The following is an 11412-nucleotide window of genomic DNA, read 5'->3' as shown; positions in this document are numbered from 1 at the left end:
ATAAACGAAAATTCCAAGACATTCCGCCCCGTAACTCATTTTTTTTCATGGGTTTTACGGGGTTTTACGGGTTAGAGTAATGTTGTCAAATAAGCCATTACTTCAATTCATCGTGTTTCCTTACTCTCTGACAACATATGGTGATAATTTTTGGAATGGTTACAGTTTATTTTCCATTATTTCCTACATACTGGACCTTTAAGGGTTAGAGTTGTCAGTGGGAGTCTTCTTATTCCACTTTGCTTCCTGGTCTTTGTCTGTCTTCCATCTGTGATGGGGGGCTTTGTGTTTGATTGATGGCTTTTAGAGAGTGAACCTACTCAACTACATCATTATCCATGGACTCGTGGCATTGTATTCTTTTTTTCTTCCTTTTATGTCTCCCTATCCCTTTCTTTTTATAGCCCTCTGTCTTCATCCCTTCTTCCTGTAGCCTCCAGTCCCCAGACTTTTCATCACAACACCACACACACACACACACACACACACACACACACACACACACACGCACACATGCTTGTGTGTGCTGACACACATACATATCCCATCACACAGCCATACATAAATACAAAAGCACACACACACACACACACACACAAACACACGCACACACGCTTGTGTGTGCTGACATACATACATATCCCATCACACAGCCATACATAAATACAAAATCAGACACACACACACACACACACACACACACACGTGCGCTCACATGCACATATATCCTACCACACCCACACATACATACAAAGGCACATGCACCCGCACAAGCACACACCCACACTCACACTTGTGGCAGGGAACACACAAATATACACTCCAGCACGCGCATGCACACACTTATTGAGACTCACACACACACTGTTGCTATTTTTAGCTATACCCAAGGGATAGCCATGGGCGCAGCTGGAAAAAAGACTTTTATTGTGGAAGCTCATCAGGATTTTGTGTGTGCTTGTTTTTATCAGTGTGTGTGTGTGTGTGTGTGTGTATATGTGTAAGTGAGTTGGGTTGTCCGTAGGTACGTATGTGTGTGTGTGTGTGTGTGTGTGTGCGTATGTGTGTGTGCTTGTGTGTGCATGTGCATCTGTGTGTGTGTGTGTGCATGTGAGTGTTTTTGTATGTATATGAGGGTGTATATGTGCATGTGTAATGAGTGTGTATGTGTGTGTGTGTGTGTGTGTACGTCAGCATGTGTGAGAAGGATGAGGGGGCGCGCACACACACACACACACAGTCTATCTGCTGAATATTAATGTAAACGTTCAGCACATCAAGCTGTCATCACAGGAAAAAAACGAAGAATAGAAAAAAAAATCAGCGCACTTCCGATGGGAAGACAGTACTAATTACCTGCCGCCCGATTCATCCATCTCCTCTCATTCATGCCCCACCGGCTGGACAGACAGGAGAAGCACCACACACACAAATGAGTTTGGGTTTCACATAGCATATGCTTTACTGCAACTCTTTTATTTTTCTCATAGACAAAAATATGCATATAAATGAACATATCTACAACTATACAGTCATATTCTCCTCGTACATGTAGAAACACAGAGAAGCACACACATAGTTAGAGTTGGGTAGGCCAGGGTGAGTAGGAATCTTTTAGGGGAAGGGTATCAAAACAGCAACAATAACAAAACAAACCAACTCATTCTTTTGGATAGAAAATATGACCGGGGTTAACGAGAAATGTAGGCTGGGTGAACCCAGCCTGATCTGCCGGCGATTTCTTTTTCGCCCTACAGCTCAGGCTGGAAACCTGTGCATCTTTTTCTGCTTTCTACAATTTTGCCGGGACCAATCACAAGCTGGCTTATTTACCTGGCGCCCTACTGGCAGGTTTAAAACAATGACAATAGCAGAGCGACAGCAAAGCCTCTCTCACGACCGTCAATCCAATTCCCTTGGATCCATTCCCAAACCCTTAACTTCTCAACGTTGGCTCAATGTCTTTTTTAGGTTAGCAAACAAATCGATCGAGTGGGTGTAATATCATTCACTTTCATGTTTTTTTGCACAACCTGCAAAAATCGCTCGATGCCATTGCTGTTTCTGCAGACCTCTGGAATGGAACGTCACCTATTTTGTGTATGTGTCACTTAATATTAATTTCTATACAAACCAAGACGGCGGATCTCTAAAGAAACGCAAGCCCCCACCCCATAATTGTATCTAAATTAGCTATGTACCAAAAATGACATTTTACCGTGACTCGAAGAGCTGTAAACAGTGTTGTAAGGGTGCGTAGGCCTACCCGCTTGGAGTTCCAGTGGAATTTTGATTTTGCAACGAGAGTTCTCTTTCGCCGAGTGCGGCGGAAATAAGGCATCCACTAGCCCAGCACCAAACTCCAAGCACGGTAAACTAAATCGGGTTTTTAAGGCAGTAAATGCTCCCGTTAAGAACCAAACCAGATTTTGTTCAAATCTACACACCCATGGCTACTGAAAAATGTAAGGTTAATTTATCAAATGTTATTTTGAAGTTCGCTGGTCAGAGTGGTGAATGACTATCCAATTGCGTACAGAGTCATTTGAACTATGCCCGTTGATCACGCCTCTTGTGTAGTAGAAAATACATAGCAGACTCCCCATCTTAAAAGATTGATCTTGGTCTGGTGAAAGCCAGACTACGTAAAATGTGTTCTGTCAGTTTTATCTTGAAACAACTCATAGATCCTGAGACATGATTGTTGTTCTATTCCCACCAATACCTGATTAGCTATAACTAATTAGGGTGTTTTTTTCATTTGTACAAGAGTTGTGTTCAGTTTCTAAATCCAGATGGCTGATGGCCAAATGTAGCTTTTGGTGTCCTCTCCCCCTGGTCTACTCAACCCTGCACAGATAAACGCTACTGTATCAGGCACAGGTTGGCCACAGGTTGGCCTCTTGCACGGGCACAAGTTTGGACAGATAAGTCAGGGGAGACCTCAGGCTGCGTTTGCCATCATAGTCCTTTACCCACAGGCTGCCCTTGGCTAAAAATTACAGGTGCTACTTTTCTCAATACACACCCTTTGGTCAGATGTGTCGTGTGTGTGTGTGTGTGTGTGTGTGCGTGTGTGTGTGGCTAATCTCTGGTTTACCCAAACCCCATCATGCATCTTAAGGTCAGTGGAGGTAGAGGTGCAACCACTTGAGGAGGTTGAGAGCAAAACTCTTAACCATGTGCATCCATTCTACAGCATTCAACATCTCATCGTCACTGTCCAGTGTCCACATCATCATCATCATCATCATCATCAGTATCATTATAACTATCACATTCACATCTACCACCATCATCACGATCACCATCATTATAATCACCCTTGTTATCAACTTCATCATTTCCACAAATGCTGTAATCATCTCAGAATCACCTCTTGAATGAAATGTGATGCAGCTTATTAGATGGTGACCCAGAAATCAGATGAGACTGATATCAATGCAATGAGCTGGCATTATCTCCCCTCACTGTGAAATCACTGGAAAGGGAAAAGAGCTAAGAAATAATTGTGTCTGATGTCAAACACAACGTGCTATTTTGAGAATGTTTGTGATTGTGTGTGTGTGTGTGTGTACTGTATGTGAGAGTTTATTCATTGTTTGTTTGTTTGTGTGTTATATTTACCACGTGGCATGGTTTGCACTAACCACACAAAGAACTCAATCCTGTGTATTTTTATCAATGAACTCCCCCCCCCCCTCCCCACACACACACACAGATGTGAAGTCCTCTATGAGTCATCCCTCTTACACATTGGATAGACACAAATATCACCAACACCACAAATAGTCTTACAATCTCCAGCTGAGTCTCTATTCAGAGTCCTGCAGCTGTGAAAGGCAGTATGCAGTTCCAGGTAAGTGCTGACCGCTGCTACAAAGACACACCTGCACATCACAGTCTAATAATGGTCAGAACCTGACAAGCATTGCAAGCAGTATAAAGGAGCCTACAGTCTGATGGGGACTCAAATTGACAGTGGTTTTTGTGGTTCTTGTCAGAGAAGAGTGGATAAGGAGGACTCAGGAGGATAGATAGAAGACATCCTGTCTGCATTCCCTGCCAATTAAGTCAGTATGCTTCACTAGAGAGTAGCCTTTTAAGGGTAGATAGGAAATTAAGAATGCATTGTTCCATTATGATTTTATCTTTATTTTGTGTTTTCCTGATGACTTTGAGGGTTTAAAGAGTCTATGTGTACCTATGTGTATGTGAACCTATGTGTACTAAAAAAAACCCTAAAAGCCATTTAGTTGCACTGTATAAAGCACACACAAACACAGAGAGAGAGAGAGAGAGAGAGAGAGAGAGAGAATGGCTGTCGCAAGAAAACACATGTGTTGGAATTAGTAGGATGCTGTCAGTTGGGCTAAATCCATTAGCATGCTTGACCTAAACAAGCTGTGAACACTCCCCTCTCCACACTGTGAAATCAGCGAAGCACAGATCCCGCTTCTCCAACACCGTAAACAACAGTCCCCAGAGAATAAGAGAGAGCACAGGAAATGTGTGTGTGTGTGCGCTTGTGTGTGTGTGAGTGTGTGCGCGTGCGTGCGTGGGAGTGTGTGTGTGTGTATGTGTGTGTGTGCGCAAACGTGGGAGTGAGCCACGGTGAAAAAAAAAGAGAGGAGGAATGGAGAGAGGACAGTACAGTAAAGGGAAAAAAGGAGAAAACATCAGAGTTCCCAGCAGGGAGTTTGCGCCTGTGGTGGGCTGTCTTTGATTGCTGATGGTATGAGAGCCTCACAGTGGAGGGGGAGGAAGGAAAAGGCAAAAAGAGCAAAAACTGAGAAGAACAGAACAGACTGGTGTGCAGATATAGAAATATTCTGACAAAGTGAGAGAGAGAGAGAGAGAGAGAGAGAGAGAGAGATATTGTAATGATTAAGAAATGAACAATGTCATCCACCTTCCATCTCTTCCCACCCTCTCCTCAATACCCTGGCCGGCACCCCTCCCCCCCTCGACCCTCCACTGCCCAAGTGAGAGCACTGACCTTTGGGCTCAGAGCGCTCCATAGAAGGGCTTGTGTGGCCATTAGCATTAGCTTTGATCCCCTGCACTGGGACAGTGGGGGGCAGTGGAGGGCAGGTGGTGCCGGATCAGTGTGAGGGTCTATTGATCTCCCGCTTTCATGTTTGCATGTCAGACATACATATACATATATGCACACTCACGGATAGGTAAATACTTGAGACACACATATGCATGCTCGCATGCACGAACACACACACAAATGACCTCTCTCACACACACATTTATTTCCACACAGAAATGCACACAAACACACACAGAAACGCTCGCATACATACGCAGAAACGCACACAGAAACACACACATACGCAGAAACACACACAGAAACACACACATACACACACAGAAACACACACATACACACACAGAAACACACACAGACCCACCACTACTAGAGTCAGACAGCAGGGAGAGAAAGAGGGGAGAGAAAGAGAGAGAGAGAAAGAGGGGAGAGAAAGAGAGAGAGAGTGATGGAGGGAGTCCTCAAAAAAAAATTAATGAGATGCCGAGATGTGTGACGGCATAGTGGTGTCTCCTCTATCTGCCTCTCTATCTTTCTCTCATTGTCTCATTCCCTCTCTCTTTCTCCGACTCTCATTCACCCCTCTCTCTCTCTCCTTCTCTCTATCGCTTCTCCTCCACACACTCTCCCTCTCTTCCTGGCAGCCCATATTAGGCTGGAGGCAGGATGAAGAGATAGGCTCAGAAATACCTGTCACTGCGTACACTCTGATCTGTGTGCCTGACACACACACACACACACACACACACACACACACACACACACACACTCTCTCTCTCTCTCTCTCTCTCTCTCTCACACACACACACACACACACACAGTAAACACATTGGCTCTGGATGCCTGTGCTAGCCAGCCATATGTCCACACGGCAGTGGACTGGAAACTCTCCACTCAGTCTGTCAAAAGAAAACAGATGACACCTCGCCATGGAAGTTAAGTGAAGTAATCCTTCTGCAGCGCTCTCTTCCCTTGGAGATTTCTCAACACATAGATGCAGGGTATTTCAGGAAAAGTAATAATAAGGATGTTACGAACGAACGAAGGCAGCTCAACCCTCCTGATACCTCCGTCCCAGATTCATCCATGTTGTTGGATGATTGTTGTTGTTTTTTTGTAGCGGTGTGTTTCTGTGTATGTCTGTGGATTTAAAGGCATAATAGGTTTATTAGGTTTCTCTGTGTGTGTGAGTGGGTGTGTGTATGTGTTACAGGAATAATTTTCTTTGTGTGAGTGTGTGAGTTTTTGTGTGCGTGAGTGTGAGTGTGTGTGTGTGTGTGTGTGTGTGTGTGTGTGTGAGCCAGATTAATTTCCTTCAGAGTAAACAGTCTTATCTCTAAATTGTAATAGTTCATTCCTCTAAACCGTTAATGGTTCCTCCTGCTGCTTCCCTCTGCTCAGGTGTCCACTCTGCTAAAGTGTCCCACTCCCTGTCCACTCCTCTAAAACGTCTCTCACCTGCTCCTCTAAAGTGGCCCCCTACTCACGACTCCGCTCCTCCAAAGCTTTCACCTAGTCCCTGGTCCACTCCTCTAAAGCGTCCCCTGGTCATCGGTCCACTCCTCTAAAGCGTCCCCTGCTCGGCGTTGAAGAACCCCCCTTCCTTCTTGGCTCTCCGGCGCGCGCGTCGCACCCGCCAGCAGATGGCGGCGACGAGCAGCATGAGGATGCCCGTGATCAGCATGAGCATGGACACCACCTTGATCTGGGGCAGCGTGTTGAAGGTGAAGGTAACGCTGGTGCCCGCCAGGCCGATCACTAGCGAGATGAAGCCGAACGAGAACAGGCACCGGTACCAGGACTTCTCGGCGCCGCCCGTGGCCTGCGCCAGGCGCTCCAGCGTGTAGTTCTCCGGGCTCTTGGGCAGGCGAGGTTCTGGACCGGGGCCCGGTGGGAGGTTGGGTTTCGTGGAGCCGCCGGCGTCGACGGTGCCGTCGTCGACGCCGTCCTGGGGCAGTCCGCACTCGGCGTCGCACACGGAGGAGAGCCGCGCGAGGGGCTGCGCTGCTGCAGGGGGAGGAGGGGGCTGGCAGGGCAGGCACCCGGACGAGCAGCCCATCTCGGAGCCCCCGTTCTGGGCAGAGGGCTCCAGACTGCCGGCCTCTGCTCCCTCTGGCTCTGGAGGTCCGGGGTTCCCCTCTCGCTCCAGCTGCTCGTGCGGTTCCTGTTCTCCTGATGCCGTCTCCAGTGCGGTTCTCTCGGGTTGTGTCTCTGTCTGTGGGGAATGGTTCTATCAGGAGTCAGCATTTGCCTGGAAGAGATGGAGACATAGAAACATCAGAGAAAGCAGGAAAAAAGAGAGATGAGTGTGTGTGTGTGTGTTAAGAGATTGAGGGAAGAGAGAGAAAAAGAGAGATAGAGATAAAGAGAGAGAGAGAGAAAGAGAAAGATATAGAGGCACATGGTAGGCTGAAAAAAGCATCAAAGTGTGAGACTGCTGAGTCTGAAAACAACTCACTATGTAGACTCACTCTGAGAGGTGTGCGCCTTCTCTCTCTCTTCCTCTCTCTCTCTCTCTCTTCCGCTCTCTCTCTCTCTTCCGCTCTCTTGCGTTGGAGTCCAGGGCCAGCGCGTGTTAGTGTTTGTCCATGTGCGTGCGTGTGGATGTATGTATGAATGAATGCCTGTCCGCTGTGCTCTCGTCTCTAACACTCAGCGGTCTGCGTGAGCGCCCTCTCGCTCTCTCTGTCTCTCTCTCGTGTGTGTGTGTGTGTCTGTCTGTGTGTGTGTGTGTGTGTGTGCTTCACTGGCTGAGCTCAGCCGAGTGTTTATGGAGTCAAGGGCAAAGGCGTGGCTAGGGAGAGCAGGTGGGCGGGCCGCCGGCACCTGATTGGCTCGTGTCAGGGCTGTGACGTCACTGCCTAGTGAAGATGCGGAGCGAGGGTGGGCTCTCTCTCTCTCTCTCTCTCTCCCTGTCAGCTCGCTCCTTCTTTGTCCCTCCGCTGCCTCCCTCCATCTCCCCCTCTTCTCTCTTTCTCCTCCTGTAGTCAGTCTTACTCTGTCTGTCTTTCTTTTCCCCCCCACCTCTCCCTCTATCCTGCCATCTCTTTTCTCTCTCCACCACTCTTCCACTATCTATCCTTCTCTCCCTCTTTCTCTGTAATCTCTCCCAATCTCTCATTCTGTTTCTCTGCCTATTTTCTGCTTCTCTCCTTCTATCCTTCAGGCACCCAGTGTGCATTCTTTCTCCCTTCATTTCTCTCTTTCTCTCTCTCTCTCTCTCTCTCTCTCTCTCTCTCTTTACCTGCATCTCTTTCTTTATTTCCATATTTCTTTCTCAGCATCCATCTCTTGCAGGCTCTGGCTAACTATGTCTGTATATTTAACATTCTCACGTTGTAGGCCTATGTAATTAATCAGGTGTATATTCAACATGTAATTGCTAATCATATGCAGGAAGGAATGCAGGCCCAGCTCACACCGCTGAACGCTAATGATGTTAGCATTCTTCAGATGGAATGTCACTATCTGCAGAACACTCAAACTGTTGGAAAAAAGAAAAAGATAAAAAAAGAAACAAAAACTAAATAAAGAAATAACAAAACAAACTAACCAATACGTCAAAATAACAGTGACAAAAAAAACACTCAATAGTGACTTACATTCTTGGTGGCCATGGCGCAGCCTGAAGGTTATCACCATAACTGGATGATGAAATGAGAGGACGAGGATAAACGACAAGAAAATAACATTCTTCATCTGTGGGGAATTATCCTCACCCATGCTCTCATTTTCAGTGTGTGTGTGTGTGTCTTTCTCTCACTCTGTGTGTGTGTGTGTGTGTGTGTGTCTTTCTCTCACTCTGTGTGTGTGTGTGTGTCTTTCTCTCACTCTGTGTGTGTGTGTGTGTGTGTTTGTGTGTGTGTGTGTGTGTGTGTGTGTGTGTGTGTGAGAGAGAGAGAGAGAGAGTTTTATTTATTCTCAGGACACTGTAATTCTTTATCTGGCCAATGACACATGGTTCATTCAACAGCTGGTTCATTTTCACACCTTGACATTACATTTCTCATCATTTTTTCTAACCAAACACTAATGTAAACCCATCCCCCCACCCCCCTCACACACACACACACACACACACACACACACACACACACACACACACACACAAACACATTCTAGCAAAATATAGGGGATAATAAATGGATAATCCCACCTCAATTTTCTACAGCTATTTTGACATTTAACAAGTATTAGCAATTTCTCATGAATGTGTGTCTGTGCGTGCCTCTGTGTGTGTTTAATTGCTGAGCTCAATTTATAGTTCACAAGACTTTGCCATTGTATTCCAATGGTGTATAATAATTCGTCATCCATATCAACACAAAAGACTCACTGAAAGGAAAAACTCCAAGGGGTTACCAGTACAGCGTGGCATACAAGCCTGGACAAAGAGAGACCGAGATCAATATGTAGAACCAATACGCCCGTCTCCGGCTCTGACAGCAGGTGGTTTATCCGGGGAACAGTAAATAAGGATGCACACTTCCAGCAGAAGTGTTGGAGGAACTGATTGAAGACAGTCCTATTACCTAATCCCAGCAGGCTGGGGTTTGAAAGGTCAGTATTATTGAGTTGTTCTGTCCTTATTTGTCGCTATAGATGCCCTTGAGCCCCAGGGCACAATTAAACCCTCAGGCGCAGGAAAGCAAATCAGATGTCCAATCAACACACTTAAATGGGTCTTGAAGGCGGAAAGCTGCACCTGGTCTGACCTCCCAATCCCTAATATCCCTGCTTTGCATTTCTGTTACACATAGAGCAAACTCCAGTGCAAATGCCCAGACAATTAGGAGATGCTTTTATCCAAAGTGACTTACAAGTGAGGACAATATTCATCATGCATTGCAATAGGAGACATTAGAGTGAGCAAAAAACATTTACAAAAGTAGGTGATTATCATCACCTCATCAAGGCCACATCTACCTACATGTCAGACATATCTACACATATCATACATGTCTCTCCTCACTTGTAAAATCACATGCAAGAGATGGGTGTTATCTTTGACTCTGGGCTTTGTCTTGATATTAAAATAGATTTTATCTGTTGTCAAGAGTAGTTTTTATCAGCTGAGAACCATCAACCCTTTCTGTCATATCACAACCTGGAACAAGTCATTCATGCCTTCATAACATCACGGCTTGATTACTGCAATTCTCTCTACCTAGGTCTCCCCCAATCACTGAAGCCATGCCTTCAGATGGTCCAAAACGCAGCGGCAAGGCAGCTAACTGGTACTAACCATACCTGCCAACACTCCCGTTTTGGCATCCCAAAACCTAAAAAAGGAAGCAGGTGCACACTGCACAGCCACGGAGTCTCGCAAGCAAGCAGGCTAGTTGAATAGCCTACTTCACAACTAGTTGTCAAATTGTTAGGGAAGAAATTCTGTGATTAACACATCACATAAACTTATGAGTGTTGTTGATACACAATAGGGAACTTGTGTCCTTTGAACATTATAATCTGACAGCAGCTTTGGAGTTTTGGAGGTGGTGGATATATAACTGGCATGCTGTATCTGTTTCGGTAAGGTAAAAGCAGCGACCAAAATGCAGTGTTGCAAAGTGTGTATGAAACATGTTAAATATGCGAACACTAACCCCCCCCCCCCCCCCCCCCCCCCCCTCCGAAAAACAATCTCCCGTTTTTAGAAAGCTAAATGTTGATTGAGCATATTACCCCAGTCTTAGCCTCCCTTCATTGGCTCCTATCCTAGTCCATTTCAGGATCCAATAAGATTCTGCTGACCCCAATCTACACCTTTGACCTCATACACCCCCATTCAGCCCCCAGGTCTCTTAGATCTGGCAATAAAGACCACAGCTAAGGCTAAAAGGGGACAGAGCCTTCACAGTCGCTGCCCCAGGCTGGTGGAATCAGCTATCACCTGATATAATAACTGCCCCTCCATCACTGCTTTTAAATCCAGACTCCAAACCAACCTGTACTCTCTGGTCTTCTCTACCCTCTAATGTGCTTGCTCTCTGTGTCCTGGTGTTCCTTGTTTAATGTGTAGAATAGATGTATGTGTATATGTATTATTTTTATTTGATTTTTCTTTCTGTTTTTTTTTAGTCAGCATAAGCTGTGTATAAATGTGCTATAAAAGTAAATTTTACTTGCTTACTTACTTACTTACTTAACTTACTATATGTTTCAAAAACGTCTCAAATATGTGAATGAAGACTGGATTAAGATTAAGATTAAGATTAAGACTAGAGGGAGTTTAGAGAGCACAATTTGAGAGCACAATTTGAATTTGCTCAGTGAGTGACTGGAGATGAGTAATGACGCACAGTACCTTGGAGCCGAGCTGCACCAATCACATCGGTGTATCTAATATAGGA

General features: G+C 45.6%; 1 protein-coding gene and 1 long non-coding RNA gene across 3 annotated transcripts; one reads left to right on the top strand and one right to left on the bottom strand.

The window, feature by feature from the left end:
- The first annotated feature begins 675 nt into the window (after positions 1-675).
- LOC121700677 lies at positions 676-5261 on the top strand. Its single transcript, XR_006027273.1, has 2 exons — positions 676-705; positions 5153-5261. It is a non-coding gene; the product is annotated as an uncharacterized LOC121700677 (long non-coding RNA).
- A 560-nt stretch (positions 5262-5821) lies between these two features.
- On the bottom strand, positions 5822-7776 carry LOC121700676 (transmembrane protein 100-like). Of its 2 annotated transcripts, none has more exons than XM_042083809.1 (2): positions 7518-7776; positions 5822-7310 (listed from the first exon to the last, which is right to left on the bottom strand). In XM_042083809.1, exon 2 carries the CDS (start codon positions 7116-7118, stop codon positions 6624-6626), a length of 495 nt encoding a protein of 164 aa, XP_041939743.1. In that variant the 5' UTR covers positions 7119-7310; positions 7518-7776; the 3' UTR covers positions 5822-6623. The 2 variants fall into 2 exon arrangements, with proteins under 2 accessions (XP_041939743.1, XP_041939745.1); XM_042083811.1 differs by having other exon boundaries at positions 7531-7776.
- Positions 7777-11412: the final 3636 nt, after the last annotated feature.

Source organism: Alosa sapidissima, chromosome 24 (genome assembly GCF_018492685.1).
Source record: "Alosa sapidissima isolate fAloSap1 chromosome 24, fAloSap1.pri, whole genome shotgun sequence".
NCBI lineage: Eukaryota > Metazoa > Chordata > Actinopteri > Clupeiformes > Clupeidae > Alosa > Alosa sapidissima.
This window is presented reverse-complemented; position numbering and strand designations above follow the sequence as displayed.

What these genes read in the sequence shown, in the direction of transcription:
- LOC121700676 (XM_042083809.1), bottom strand. Translation starts at nt 7,118, where the DNA reads ATGGGCTGCTCGTCCGGGTGCCTGCCCTGCCAGCCCCCTCCTCCCCCT.